Source organism: Delphinapterus leucas, chromosome 12 (genome assembly GCF_059928025.1).
Source record: "Delphinapterus leucas isolate spDelLeu-1000000601 "Yukka" chromosome 12, BTC_Dleu_Yukka2, whole genome shotgun sequence".
NCBI classification, from domain to species: Eukaryota; Metazoa; Chordata; class Mammalia; order Artiodactyla; family Monodontidae; genus Delphinapterus; species Delphinapterus leucas.
The window spans coordinates 75,776,204-75,792,083 of record NC_143140.1 but is presented as its reverse complement, the minus strand read 5'-3'; the positions used below and the strand labels follow the sequence as shown (position 1 = coordinate 75,792,083).

The 15,880-nt window shown below is 38.2% G+C and overlaps 1 protein-coding gene across 1 annotated transcript in view; it reads right to left on the bottom strand.

The window, feature by feature from the left end:
- The window catches only part of ZC2HC1B (zinc finger C2HC-type containing 1B), a 28,542-nt gene that overhangs the window by 12,254 nt on the left and 408 nt on the right, over positions 1 to 15,880 (bottom strand). The window contains exons 3-5 of the mRNA XM_089921678.1: positions 13,642 to 13,761; positions 12,978 to 13,113; positions 2,833 to 2,975 (exon numbers count right to left, since the gene is read on the bottom strand). Of these exons, the coding sequence (XP_089777804.1) occupies positions 2,833 to 2,975; positions 12,978 to 13,113; positions 13,642 to 13,761 (399 nt within the window). The remainder of the gene's footprint in view (positions 1 to 2,832; positions 2,976 to 12,977; positions 13,114 to 13,641; positions 13,762 to 15,880) is intronic.

Sequence of the window (15,880 nt, the reverse complement as noted above, 5' to 3'; positions counted from 1 at the left end):
TGGGAGCTCCTTTGTATACTCCTTTTTACCTCGCTACTGATCCCTCAACATCTCCATGGCAACTCCAGTATAAAGATAACCTGTTCCTCCAAGTGAGAATCCTCACTTGGGCAAGGAGAGCTAGGAGGCTATAGCAGGCAGTTCATCCCCAGCCAAACAAAGAAAGCTATTTTCAGAGGCCCATACTGGTCTCTTTTGGTTAAGGGTATAACACATTTTTATACTTGATTATGTTTAAAATAGAAACACATTTCAGCTGTGCTGTTAACAGCCCTTCAAAACTGAAACAACACCTCCCTTTTTGTTCTCCTTCTGAATAAGCTCCACTATTAGGCAGGGCCCCAGAGTGGTGAAGCTGGCATAAGGGAAACAGCGCTGCTGTTCAAATACACTCTACAGCGAGTTTACTCAGAAAGCAAGCAATTCAGAAAGCAAGCAATTTTTCTTCTGTGTTCCCAATCACCACTTAGCTCTGGAAAACAAGGAGAGGAACAGGGCCAAGTCACTGGTTGCACTCAGGACAGCCAGCTGGCCTTCTTCAGGAATAAAAAGCACTTCCGTCCGCTGCTTCCCTCTGCTCCCCTTGGGCCCACTGACGCCCACTAACTTTGTGGACTGGTTAGAAGAATCGTTCGAAGAAACATAATGCACTCTTTACTGCTTTAGGAAGTATAGAGTTGTCCTTTTTCCAAAACTAAGTTGAAGTCAAGCCCAAAGCAGTCATATTCCCCACCAAATTGTGGGGCCTATCCCACTATAGGAAAAGACCATGAGAGGGGAAGGAGGGCGGGGCAATGTGGAAAGAGGAAAAGGCCAGGGCACCCTGTGTGCAAGGCACTGTACTGGTATTACCTACAATCCTCCCAACAGCTCGGCAAGACACACGTTAAAGTGAGCCTCAAAGAATTGAAGTAACTTTTCCAAGTTTACCTGTAGATAATATAAAACTGAAAGTCAAACCCTGACTACTGACTGAAAAATCTGGGCTCTTTCTACATTGCACTGCTTCCCATGATATTTCAGGTGTAAAGACTGAATCTCTACAACTATATTTATCATAACCACCTTGCCTGCCCCACCAACACACCTATCTCCTGCCTCCTGTGTTCCTTTATCTAGATGTGTCGTATTATCGGCCAGGCTCTGGAGCTAAAAACCTTTCTGCCAACCCTGATCCTCTTTTACCTTATATTCGATCAGCTTCTCCATCCCAACAATTATTTCTTAAATCTACCTGCTCCTCCACACACACACCCACACACACACCCCATTAGTCTTCTTACTCTGAGCCCTCATTTTCTTTTCCTGTTGTTGTGGCTTCTAACTGGTCTCTCGCCAAACCATCTTGAACACTAACTGCAAGGGTGATCTTTCTAAAAAACCAATTCCATGTCACTCCAGTCTGCACTATGTGACCAGTTTACACTGCATATAGAATGAGGCCAGTGACGGATGGTTGGACAGAAAAGCTGAGAAGGTCAGTCTGCAGGGAGAAGAGAAAGCAGCAGCAGAGCGGGAAGAAGAGACAAGATGGAAAGATGGACAGGAGGACTTCCTGGGTTCCAGGGAACTTTCAATTCCTGCTTCCAGGCCCTCAGGCTGGCTGGCCTCAGATTTAGGGCACCTATTCACTTAATCCCCTTTTTCCTCCTCTCTGAGCCAGCCTGGCTTAAAGCCCTTGTGGCTCTGACGCTCACCTGGACTGTCCCATCCCGTCACTCAGCCACAGGCACTCTAGGCTTTGCTCCACGTGGTGGGCTCCTCAGGCCACGAGCTGGACACTTTGTGCACAGTGTCCTTCCCAACTTCAAATCTAGACTGGTAAACCCATCTGCTATTTTGCAGAAAGTATCTGCTTCTCTTTGAAGCCTCTGCTGAATCACAAGTGGCCTCTGCCTCCATCTCGCTCCTGCATATGCCAACCACTACACCTTCCTACTGCACTGTTTCCAAGGCCACCTCCTCCTCCAAGTCACAAATCCTTGGTCAACCAGCACTTGGCACAGTGGCTGCTTCAGCACAGATATCCAGCAACTGTCTAGTATATGCTGAGCTAGAGCTCAGGTCCATAGTCCGTGGGGTGTGCTATCGTTAGAGAGGGTCCCATCCCTATTACATATTGGATATCATGGAAATCTTTCTAAACATGCTTCATACTGTTAAGTATTCAGAACAATTTAATCTTTTCTTGGTATCTAAGCCATGTTTATGAAACTAATGGTTCTCATGGTATGCTGTAAGCTATGTCCCCGGCACCTTTGATGTGTATGGAGCTGTCTGCTCTCCCCAGTGTTGTTTTTATAAATATATTGTCTTCCTGATCCAGTGTTATTTTACTTATTTGTACCTATTTATAACAGCTGTTTTATCCATTTACCTTCAATTGCTGACTCTGGCTTTGAATAGGGTGAAGACCCCTCTCCACAGAGCAAACACATGCCCTGTAGGACAAGGCCTCCCTTGTGACGGCTTCCCCCACTTAGGCCAGTTTCACCTCAGGTTCAAGAGTCTTTTTGAGGTGGTTAAGGCTGATAACCACCATTGGTTAGAATTTTACCGTAATACTACAGAAGCACTACTTATACATCTAAGTCTTCAACCTAAGAAGCTTCAAACACTGTAGAAAATTTTTTTCTACAACACCCAAAGGTGCTGTTAGCTGGGAAGCACCCCTCAAAAAGAAGCCAAGTCCCATGAAGATGAGTGACAGTAATTGGCTATCTCGATCCTCACACTTCTCAGGATGGGTAATTTAGGTTCCCTAGCAAATTCTACCTGCTTTCCCCAGGCATGTAAGGGCACAAGAGCCAGCACTTGGGGAGAGATATTCACCTGTGCCCTGGTTGCCAATTTGGCTGCTGTCTGGGCTGGATAAAAGACTCGGCGAGAAGACTGATCCTTGCAGAAATTAATGTGTTGACTGGCTGCAGTTTCATTAAATCTCCTCATACAATATGGACACCGAATATAATCTGAATGTAAAGATAACAACAAAAAAGCAATTAACATTTCAAAAACAACTCTGGAAGGGACTATATGAAATGAAGTAAACAGAATATGAACTCTGCTCCAACATGAAAGAGAGGTACCAAACTCTGGTTTGAGACAGGCTATTCCAGAGGGGGAGACATGCAAGGGCTCAAATAAAGGACAAGGTTTGGTAAATTTTTTCTACCTATACACTTATTTCAGTTAAAAGTGTTCCCTTAAAATGTTTACATGCTATGTTGCTTTCTTAGAAAATAGATTAATTATATATACTTCGGAACTTCCCAATTAAATGAATTATTTAGTGAACGATTATGTAAAGAAAGGAGTCCCAGAATCACAGAATATTGATATTGATGACTGAAGAGCACAGAAGATTCAAAAGCCCCAGTTGTGGTACTGAGTGGGGCAGAAGTTTATACAAAAGTTATGGAGCTACAGAGGGAGTAAGATGTTTCAAAATGTGGGTTTGGGGGATGGCATTTGAAACCAATGACACAGTCCTTCTGCAGTGGCCAGATTTTCCCACTGAACTCCTAAGTGAGGAGGCAACTGATATGTTCAGAAAGGGGGTTAGGAAAAGGGAGCAGGTGAGGGTTCAAAAACAGAAAAGGGAAGAGCTTCCTGTGTTAGAACCTCTCTGGCAGCCCTGAGGGCACAGGGTCCTCTGAGGTTCTGGGGAATACCCATTGGTCTCATTTGCAATTACTAGACAGTGGGAAAAAGGAGAAGTGAGAAAGATCTAAGGTCTTCTCAGAACGTGGAGATGCTCACATGTTCCAAAACCAGGTTGGAGCCTCCTCCTCCAAAGCAAGGGGGACCATGGGGGTCGTGTTGTTTTGTTTTGCTTTAGGCGCCTGGAAGGATGACAAAGTGGATATGTGCAACGTAAGAGAATAACTACCTCTCTCCCCAGGAAGGACCTGAGACGGCACCACCTTAAACTCTGTGTGGAAGTTTGGTTTAGTATAGAGTCAAAATTCCTACATGTGTGAATGGGTATTTAAGGCAGTGATGTCTTCAAAGTTAAGAGTTTTTTGAAGACATCTTTTAAAGCAGTTTGGGGAGTTTTCTACTTGAACAAATCATTTCCTAAAATGAATACTCATAAAATGAAAGAATTGGAATATGTAAGAAATTGGAATGAAAGAAACGGTTAGCACTTAACCTAACAGTTTATTGCACACTCTGGAAGGCATTACTTCATCATTAATTCCATACTTACTGAACACCTATTATGCTCCAAGCAACTTGGGGATACAATGTCTCTGTAATCAAGGACTAAGCATTCTAATACAGAAACAAAATTTTCCCATGGTGACAAATTCCTTGAACAAAATAGAACAGGACAAAATAAAATAGAACAAAATAAAATAAAATAGAAATGGTGAAGGCTCTGCAGCCTGCCTGGCTGGTTTTGAGCCTGAGCTCTTCACCTATGTGTGTGAACTTGGGCACGTTTCTGAACCTCCTTAAGCTTCAGTTTCCCCAGTACCTACATATCACCTGTATCATTGAGTTGTTATGAAAGTTAACTATGATAATCCACAGTAGGGCCTGGTACAGTGGGTGGGTAGAACATGCTGTAACTATAAGGAAACAGGCCCAGCCAGGTTGTGTTCCAAATATCAAACAGGAAAGAAACTGCTTATGAAAACTAAACTAGAAAGTGCCATTATCATGCAGAACTCATTTACGATGGTGTAGAAAAACATCTAGAACTGGGTTCGTGGTTCAGGGGTTATTTCTTTAGTTTTACCGGCTGAAAAGTCAAGGTTTATATCAGAAATGCTGCTACCATAAACCAGACTCAGTTTGGGCAAAGACAGTGATGATGGCAGTGACTGTGTTGCTTCCTTAATCCCACTTGTTCATTCATTCATTGTGCCCTTCTGTGTGTTTGGCACTATATGCACTGTGGTGGAAACCAAGTTGAAGTGTAGTATTTCCCTGCTGACAAAGATCTTAGAGACGACTAGAGGCCTAGGTGAAGAAGCAGACAATTACCACTCCGGGGAATAAGTTTTGAAAGGAGGAAGCACTAGGTCCTCCAGGAGTCCACAGGAGGAACACAAAGCCCAGACTTAAGGGGCAGAGGAAGAGAACATCAAATATACTGAGAATGCAAAAACTCTTTTCTTGCAACAATAATTTGAACACAGCATGACTGAGCTACATGTTCGACCCTCGTCTCAATCTGAGTCACCTCTTCCTCTATCAATAATGATGTCATAAAAATCACTATGTGCTATCTATTTCAATAGATAATGATTTATAACTAATTAATTTATTAATTATTTTTTGCCACACCGTGCAGCATGCGGGATCCTAGTTCCCTGACCAGGGATAGAACCCGTGCCCCCTGCAGTGGAAGCTTGGAGTCTTAACCACTGGACCACCAAGGGATTCCTGATAATGATTTTTAATGTCTTATTCCATATCTCATAAAAGATTAAAGTAGAAAAACAAGCATCATTTAAAAATGCAAGCACTTTGTTGAGTACCCATGTCTACATAGCCCTGTGAAACGTGGACCAAATGTCCCAGGACCACTGAAAATCCCAATTGTAAATATTCTATATCACTGCCCTCATAAACTGTCACATAATCCTGGAAAGTTGAATGATTGGCAAACTTACTTAAGTCAGTAAGAATTAGAATAAATATATGCACGTCACAAAAACTGAGCCATGAAATAAGGAATCATGCTGGAAAAAAAATGGAAATTACTTGCAAACTCATACATACTAGGCCATATGATTAATAATACTAGTAATACTGTATAAATTTTCTAAGTATTTAAGCTGGAGAATATATGGGCTAATATAAAATCCCTGCACAATCAAAATAATTGAATAGTAATGAAAATGTGCTATTGGAGGTAATCATTTTGCTTGGTGCATAAAATTATAATAAGGGCATAGGGAAGAATTTAATTATAAAACTGTATTTCAGCATAAAAATGTAAAGGGCAGAAAAATAAACTGTACACTTGATGAGGCCTGTACACAAAGGGAATTATTTATTTTAAAGAAACAATAATCCCCACATTTTAAATCCAATGTGGAAATTAGAGAAATTCACACAGCAGACCATCTGACATGGTTTCACTATTCAACTAAAGAACTAGAAGGTAGCCATCAACCCTGCAGCTTCTGCTATTAAAATGAAGTAGTTCTCATAAAAGATGCTTTTATTATACAAAGCTTGCTGCTAAAGTATTATCAAAATCACAGCCATAGATCTTTCTATGGAACATCTTAAGACAACACATGATTTCAAGTTAATTTTCATAAGCACCTAGCAAAAATGAAGCAATTATTAAGAGTATTTTCTGGCACTGAAGTTCAGATGATTTATTTTACGGATGATTTTTATAGTATTACACTTTGGTTTTGTTTGTTTTACTTTTTATTTTATTTATTTATTTTTTTGGCTGTAACACTTGGCTTGCGGGATCTCAGATCTTAGTTCCCCAACTAGGGATCGAACCCGCGCCCTCGACAGTTTAAGTGTGGAGTCCTAACCACTGGAACACCAGAGAATTCCCTTTTTACACTTTTTAGAATGAACTTTGAGGAAAAAGTTATGTGCATTAAAATGCACCTATTTTAAGTGTACAGTTTGAAAAGTTTTGACAAATACATACATTTGTGTAACCACCCCAATTAAAATATGAAACAAGTCTATTACCTCCAAAAGTTCCTTCATGCCTCTTTTCAGTCAATAATTTCCCCAAACCCAGACTCAAGCAACCAAAGATCTATTTTCCTGTCATTAAAGATAAGTTTTACCTCTTCTATATCTTACTACAAGACAGCATCCATGGTGTGCTGCATGTATAGTTGCACTTTCTTCTTACTGTTCAGTTGTATTCCATTTTGTAAATATTCCACAGTTTGTTTATCCATCCACTTGTTGATGGTCATGTTCAGTTTATGCTACTTAAATGGAGCTGCTATAAACATTAATATGTAAGTCTTTTTTAAGGACATGTTTTCCATTTTTTGCACAAACAGCTAGGAGTGGAATCACTGTATAGGTAAGTGTATGTTTAACTTAAGAAAACACCAAAGTGGCTGTACCATTTTAGACTCCCAGCAGCAGCTGCAGCGTATGAGCGTTCCGGTTGTTCCATATCTTAACCATCACTTGTATTGTCAGTTTTTTATTTTAGCCATTCAAGTGGGTGCGTAGTGGTATCTCACTGTGGTTTTTTTTTTTTTTTTTTTGCGGTACGTGGGCCTCTCACTGTTGTGGCCTCTCCCGTTGCAGAGCACAGGCTCTGGACACACAGGCTCAGTGGCCATGGATCACGGGCCCAGCCCTCCGCGGCATGTGGGATCTTCCCGGACCGGGGCACAAACCCGTGTCGCCTGCATTGGCAGGCGGACTCTCAACCACTGCGCCACCAGCGAAGTCCCCTCACTGTGGTTTTAATTTACATTTCCCTGATGAAAATGATGTTGAGTATCTTTTCACATGCTTAATGACCATTATTTTGTGATGTTCTGTTCAAATACATCTCTTGCCTTTTCCTTATTGGGTTGTCTTATTATTGAGTTATAAGACTTCTTTATATATTTTTGATATTTGACTTTCATCAGATACATTATAAATATTTTCTTATCCTGTACCTTGCCTTTGCATTTTCCTAATGGTGTCTCTCAAAACTAATGTTTTTAATTTTCGTGAAGCCCAATTTATCAACTTCCTTTTTAAAAACCTGTTGCTGCATTTTGTGTCCTGCTTAAAAAATCTTTGTTGACTCTTAGATCAAAGATGTTTGGTTTTTCTAGAAATCTTATAGTTGTAGCACTTTATAGGTCAATGATTCATTTTGAATTCATTTTTGTGTATAGTATAAGACTATCCTTTCCCATGTTGAATTACTTTTGTTAAAAATCAACTGCCCAGATTGGGAGATCTGGAGATCAATATTTAGATTCTCTTTTCTGTTCAACTGATATATTAATACCAAATTTCCACGGTTACTGTAACATTATAGTAAGTCTTGACATCAGGTAGTGTAAGTCCTCCAATTTTATTCTTTTTTCAAAACTATCCTGGCTATTCAAGATCCTTTGAATTTCTGTGTAATTTTAGAATCAGCTGGTCAATTCCTACTTGGCAAAGAAAACTTGCAGGGATCTTCACTGGAACTACATCGAGTCCATAGATCAATCTGGGGAGAACTGACATCATAACACAATGCATGAGTCTTCCAAACCATGAAAATGGTAAATCTCTCCATCTATTTTAGTCCTCTTTAATTCCTCTAAGCAATGTGTTGTGGTTTTCATTTTAAAAGTCTTACACATATTTTGTTAAACATATGCCTAAGTATTTCATGTTTTTTACATGATTGTAATGGCATTTTTCATTTCATTTTTTCAGTTGTTTATGTCTAGTATATAGAAATACAATTCACTTGTGTATATTGACCTTATAACCTGAAAGCTTGTTAAAGGAACTTTTAATTTCAGTAGCTTTTTTTGTAGTTTCGTAAGATTTTCTACATTTACTCATTCATGATCATGTTGTCTGTGAATAAGGATAGTTTTACTTCCTCCTCTCCAACCTTTAAATTTATGTGTATGTATGTGTGTGTATAAAATATATAATTTTTTCTTATTACACTGGGTACTATGTCCAGTATAGTGTTAACTAGAAGTGGTCAGAAAGGACATCCTTGCTTTTTTCTTAAATTCAGTGGGAAACTGTTCAGCTTTTCACCGTTAAGTGTGATATTAGCTGTAGATTTTTCAGAGATGTCCTTTATTAAAAGGAAGTTCCCTTCTATTTCTACCTTTCTAAGAGTTTTCTTTTTTAAACATGTATGGGTATTACATTTTCTCACAGGCTTTTTTCCTGTAGCTACTGAGATGATCACATGCTTTAAAAAATATTTTGTTAATATGATGAATTACATTTACTATTTTCTTCCTTCTACTTAATTTAGGTGTAATTTGTTCTTCTTTTTTTAAAAAAATAAATTTATTTATTTATTTTTGGCTGTATTGGGTCTTCGTTGCTGCGCGCGGGCTTTCTCTAGTTGTCGTGAGCGGGGGCTACTCTGTGTCGTGGTGCGTGGGCTTCTCGTTGCGGTGGCTTCTCTTGTTGTGGAGCATGGGCTCTTCAGTAGTTGTAGCACACGGGCTCTAGAGCGCAGGCTCAGTAGCCGTGGCACACAGGCCCAGTTGCCCCACTGCACGTAGGATCTTCCCGGACCAGGGCTTGAACCCGTGTCCCCTGCATTGGCAGGCAGATTCTTAACCACTGCGCCACCAGGGAAGCCCTTTTTCTAACTTTTCAAAGAGGAAGTTTAAGGCAATTGATTTAAACCTTTTTTCTTTTCTAATATAAGCATTTAAAGCTATAAACTTCCCTCTAAGCACTGCTTTAGCTGAATCCCACAAATTTTGGTATGTTTTCATTACCATTCAGTTCAAAATATTTTCTAATTTTTCTTGTTCTTTCTTCTTAGATCCATGGGGTATTTAGAAATGATTTATTTCCAAATATTCAGGAGTTTTCTAGATATATTTTCATCATTAATTTCTAATTTAATTCTGTTGTGGTCAAATAACATAGTATGATTTCAGTCCTTTTAGATTTATTAAGACCCACTTTGTGGTCCTGCACATGGCCTATCTTGATTGAACGTTACATGTGTACTTGATAACAATTATATTCTGCTGTTGCTGTGTATCACACTATAGCTATAGATGTCAACTGGGTCAAAATGTTACAAGCATTTCAGACTGATAGGTCTTCTTGATGAATATATCTTTTTAATTATTATCTCTGTTAATAATACTTGCCCTGAAGTTTACTTTTCCTGATATTAGTATTAGCTACTCCAGTTTTATGATTATTTGAATGCATATCTATCTTTTCCTGTGCTTTTAACATGTCAGTCTACAACTGTTCAGACATTGCTGGTATTTATTTCTCTTTTTATCCAGAGGACAAGCACAAATCATAAGTGTACGGCTCCATGAAATACTCACAAACTGTGCACACCCGTGAAACCAGCCCAGATCAAGACACAGAGAGTTCCCACCAATCCCCCTTGAGTTGCGTCCTAGTTGTCCCCACCTCTCCAAGTAAACTCAGAGACTGAAACCTGAAGTTTCTAAAAAATTGAGTTTCTGATATTTATAAATAAGGAAGTCTGCATTCCTGCCATCCTTTGAGAAATCAGACCCAGCAACCTTGGGTGTGCGTTCCTTTGAGGTAGCCGTGTGCTGAGGCAGGAGCAGCTGTCCCTTAGGGAGGGTGTAGCCTCTCTAGGCCCACCTGGCTCACCTCATTTTGTCACCTGCCTAGCTTGCTTATTTGTGTCTTTATATTTAAGGTGTGTTTCTTGTGGAAAGCATATAATTGGACCTTGCTTTATTATTCAGTTTGACAATCTCTGTACTTTATCCTAAGTGTTTAGGTCATTTATATGCAATTGTCCATATGGTTAGGTTTAAATCTATCATCTTGCTATTTGTTTTTATCCTACCAGGTCTTTGTTCCTTTTTTCCTCTTTTCCTGTCTTTTTTTAGATTGAATTTTTTTCCATTTTATCTCCAGTCTATGTATTGTCTTATTAGCTATACATCAATATTTTTGAATGTTTACTCTAGGGCTTATTAATAGGGATCTTTATGATATAATACTCTATCTTCAAACAATGCTATACCTATTCATGTATACCATAAGAACCTTTCAACAATATACATTCATTTTGCTCACTCAACCGTATCCTATTATTTTCATACATATCACTTCCAAATGTTATAATACCCATGTTATTACTTACACTTTAAAAAGTCATTTATAACCCTCAGCTAACATTATACTCAATGGAAAGCAAGACAAGGATGTCTGCTTTCACCAGTGCTATTTAACATGATATTGGAAGTTCTAGCCAGAAGGTTTAGACACAAAAAAGAAATAAAAGGCATACAAATAGGAGAGGAATAGGTAAAATTATCTCTGTTCACAAATGACATAATCAAATATGTAGAAAACCCTAAAGATTCCACACCAGAAACCAACTGTTAGAGCTAATAAGCAAAATTCAGCAAAATTGCAGGACAAAATCAACTCACAAAAATTGCCTGTACGTCTATACACTAACAATCTGAAAAGAAAGTCAACAATTCCATTTACAATAACATCAAAAGAATAAAGTACTTAGAAATAAATTTAACCAAAGAGGCAAAAGACTCATACACTGAAAACTACAAAGCACTGCTGAAAGAAATTAAAGAGGACGTAAATGAATGGAAAGACATTCCATGTTCACGGACTGGAAGACAATATTGTTAAGATGACAACTACGCCCAAAGTGATGTACAGATTTAATGCAATCCCTATCAAAACTCAATGGCATTTTCAGAAATAGAAAAATAAACCCATCCTAAAAATTCATATGGAATCTTAAAGTTTCTAAATAGCCAAAATAATCTTAAAATACTCTCCACTTCCTGATTTCAAAACATACTACAAAGCTATAGTAATCAAAACAGTGTGCTACTGGTATAAGGATAGACATATAGAAAAATGGAATACAATAAAGAGCCTAGAAATAAGCCTTCATATATATAGTCAATTGACTTTTGATAAGTGTGCCAAGACCTTTCAATGGGGAAGGTACAGTCTTTTCAACAAATAGTGCTGAGAAAGGTACCACATGTAAAACTAGATATCCAACTTCCAATGATCTTACTTTATACCACATTCAAAAATTACTTGGATCAAATATCTAAATATAAGAGCTAAAACTATAAAAACTGTTAGAATAAAAAACACAGGGGAAAGACTTCAAGATACTGGAGTATTTGACATCAAAAGCTAGGCAACAAACAAAAAAATAGGTAAATTGGACTTCATCAAATTACTTTTGGGCATCAAAGGTACCATCAAGAGAGTGAAAAGACAGTCCACAGAATGAGAGAAAATATCTGAAAATCCTATACCTGATAAGGGATTCGTGTTAACATTAATCTAATCATGCCTCTGGACCTAATTTCTAATTTACAAAAAGACAGGGGATGGGGAAACAAGTTAAATGTTAATTAATATGACTTAAAAAGCAGACAAATCCAGAATATGAGACATTCTAAAAGATAAGTGGCCTGGCAGGGGTATTGTGCAGGATTAAAAGGGACTAAAGAGACAACGAAAGACAATGCATGAACCTTGACTGAATCCTGGATTGTGGCTGAGCGGTGAGGAGAGAGCTTCAAAAGACATTCTTAAGGTAACTGGGAAAATATGACTTCATATATTTAGTGTGATAATAGTATTGTGGTTATGCAGAAAAATGTACTTAAGAAATGCATGGTGAAATAGTTATGGGTAAAGTGTGATGATGTTTAAAACTTACTTTTAAATATTTGTGCCCCCTCACAAAAAAAAGAGAGAGATAAAAAATATGACAATAATGTCCAAATTGTCAAATTTAAGTGGAAGGTATATGAGTGATCATTGTACCATTCCTTCCTCTTTTCTGTATATTTGAAAATGTTCAAAATAAAAAGCTTAGGGTAAAAAAGCTGTGGGCCACTAACTGTACAACTTGAAATGGTTAAAATGGTGATTTTATATTTTTATCTCAAAAAATTAAAAGAGCTGTGGGTATTTGATGCTATGGAGCTATTACAGAACTGCTTAAACTGCTCTGCCCAGCTCCGTTCTCATAAACCAGGATGTGAGGGGCATCCCCTGGAGTTCTGTAATGCCATGACACTGGGTACAGTGGTGCACTCATGTTGAGGTAGAGTCAGAAGGAAACACAGAATCTTTACACAGAATTGAAAAGAATATGATAACATAAATTTTATGATAAATTTACTTTTATATAATTTAATTACTATTGTTAATTTTAGAGTTTATAGGAGGAAGGCATAATGACTAGGCCAAAAATCAAGCATAGCCTCAATTGGTTAAGAGTAATATGTCAAAAGCAAACCAAACTGGACACACATCTAGGCTGATGGACGGAGGGGATGGAGGTGGGAGAGGCCGGCCTTCTTTAATGGCTAGTGTACACTGCTTTGCTGATGGAATCGCAGTAATGAAGTCTTTATGTTGTTGTCTCCAGTTAGATTTTCTCATGGGTTGAGGCTATAAAAAAATAAAACGTATACTAACCTAGACTATATATCTCACCATTATAATTTTTTTTAAAGCTAGGATTTGAACTTACAAGAAACAGAACTGTGAAATTTGGAGAAAAAAGAGAATTTGTTTTCCAAAAGTATCAAAAGAGGTTTGGAAAATACAGTAATAAAATTTGCAAGTCACAATAGTGAGGGAAAACACAAAATAACAATCAGGAAAACAAAGAAATTACAAAACTTTAAAGGAAGACTTAAATGTAAGATTAAAAATGACTGTCTTCCAAGTTAATTGCTGGATTTAATGCTACTCTAATGAAAATATAAACGAGATTTTTTTTGCCACATCTGGAAAGTATCTGAAATACATTTGGAAATCTAAGTGTGCATGATTAAAAAGAAAACAGTAAAGGTGGATTATACTTACATGACATTACACTGCATTATCAAGCAAAAATGAAACCAGAGAGCCAGAAAAAGGCTTTAATGTACTGAAGGAGATAATCAAGAACAGCAAGGAAGATATCGATAGTACCTTGGATTGAGGAGCCTTCCACACAGTGGGAATGTCAGTGCCCTGTAATCTTTGTTTTAAGGAATTGAAAGGTTTACGCTTTTTGTTGAACAGTTTTCTACGTATTGGTCCATGCCTTTCCTAGAAAAGAAGGAGTGGGGATTAAAATTTTTAACATGTACAATCACAAAGTTCGTAATGCCTCAGTGTACTCAAGCAGCCCCTGCTGCAGTGACTGGGTTGCACCTTCAGAGCCAAGTTCATTCTCTAACTCTCAAATCACAGCAGAGCAAATCCATCTGGCTCTCTTCACCCATGTTACACATAACGAGATACTGTGTTTGGGCAAGGTCAATAAAAGGCCTCTTCAGCTAAAGAAACTTACTTAAAATTTGGTCTTACATATTTAACTCTATCACTTGGGCTCAATGAATAGTTCCAAGCATTAAATAATGTTGAAAAGGCAAACTTTCTAGTTTAAGTTGAAATAAATTATTTCTGATATTCGGCTAGGTACTCACTGAAGCCAAGGAACTTTTCTTATTTCTTCTATTCTGTTTCCTGCCTTCACTGCTCTTAAATTCCAAAAGCACGTCATCCAGGAATTGAGTCCCAATAACCTTAACATTGTTTTCCCATCATTTTGAAGGAACTCTTTGCATACAGCAAGGGGAAACTTAGCTTCTTACCAGTGGAACCTTCTCAGAAAAACTCTTCTTACCACTCAACATTTCAAAATTGAGTTTAACTGGGTTACTTTTCTACACACAGCAAATCAAACCACTTAACCCCTGAAAAGGAGTGGAGAGGTTTCAAAGAAATATTTGAGAACATCTGCAAGAAACAACTGGGACAACCATACCACGAATGAAAAATACACCAATTCCATTTAAGTTATGAAGACATTTTCCCTTAGTGTGTCCAAACATTTCACATTCATGAAGTCATTTATTTTAGAACAAATCTAAGCTTATAATATTAAATTTTAAAATATTACAATACTTATAAGACAATCGGCAGAGAAAACTAAGACAAGCGGCAGAGAAAACTACTCCAGGCAGTAGACCTGTAAGTACTCAGCATTTCTGGTAAAAAAAAAACCAGGGAGCCAGCACGCAGAGCTTTGCCTGTGTACCATTTTTATAAAGTCTGCACTGCACCACTATGGGATTATGCCAGGATCTTTGCCTTCCACTCTTAAGTCCTCTTCCTTGGTGGTCATGTAGCTCATAATAGCTATCACTTAGACAGTTGCTTTGTCCAGACCCAAAAAATACAGGCTCCATGAAAATCACTGCACCTGGCTACGAACAAGCCATACCACTTTAAACTGAAGGAGAGAGAGAGAGAGAGCAGACCACTTGATCAAATGCTCTTAGTAGCCTAGAAATGGGTCAATGAAGTAAAACTCAAGAGGACCCAAGAATACTTGGCATTTAGTGATCCCTCTTCAAACGGTACCTTCTAGGTCTCAAATCCATTCTCATGGGGTGCAGTCCTGGGTTAGCAAAGGCAAGCTCCCTAGTGGATTGTTGGGATACAACAGGCCCTGTGAGTTCCCCTTCTAGATCCAGCAAACTCTAGCTGCGGTTAACTAGAACAGATATTTCACTTTTAAATTCCCCACAGAAATAAAACCTACAACCTCATTTGGTAGTCTTTTGCCCCAAATGTAGTCAGGTTTATAGTCCAAATTTTTTAAGTTCAAAACAAGTCTCTTTGACCTAAATGTCCCAACAGTTCATTATCATCTTAGATTTTTGTTTTAAATCGTTTTTCTTGGGAACTCCTTCATAATATGGGGGGCCTACTACCTGTTTCCCTAATTTTGAAATAAATCAAGCTTTTATTCAACTTTATAGGCATCAATCCGGGGACCTGACATGCAGTTAGCTTGAATCTAATTAACAATTAGGTCTTGGAACAAGCCTTACATCCATTTTGTTCAAATTACATAAAACCCCTCAAACTAGAGAGTTCTGTCTTTATACGTGGCAAAGCAGGAAACAGAGGGAGGTTAAAGGACTTGTCAGAATTAGTGACAAATTTGAGGCTAAAAGCCAAGTTTCCAGATGCTCCAAATTCAATGTTCATTCCTCTTGACTAGCTAATTTCCCTGGTGCTTTGGCCTTAAAATTTGAATTTTTGATGCTTATAGAAAAGGCGAAAGAGCCAAAACCTCTCAAGAGACAATCAGCTGTGCCAAGATACTTTCATCTGGCTTCCTTTTAGTAAGAGGACCATGTTTATTAAGTTCCCT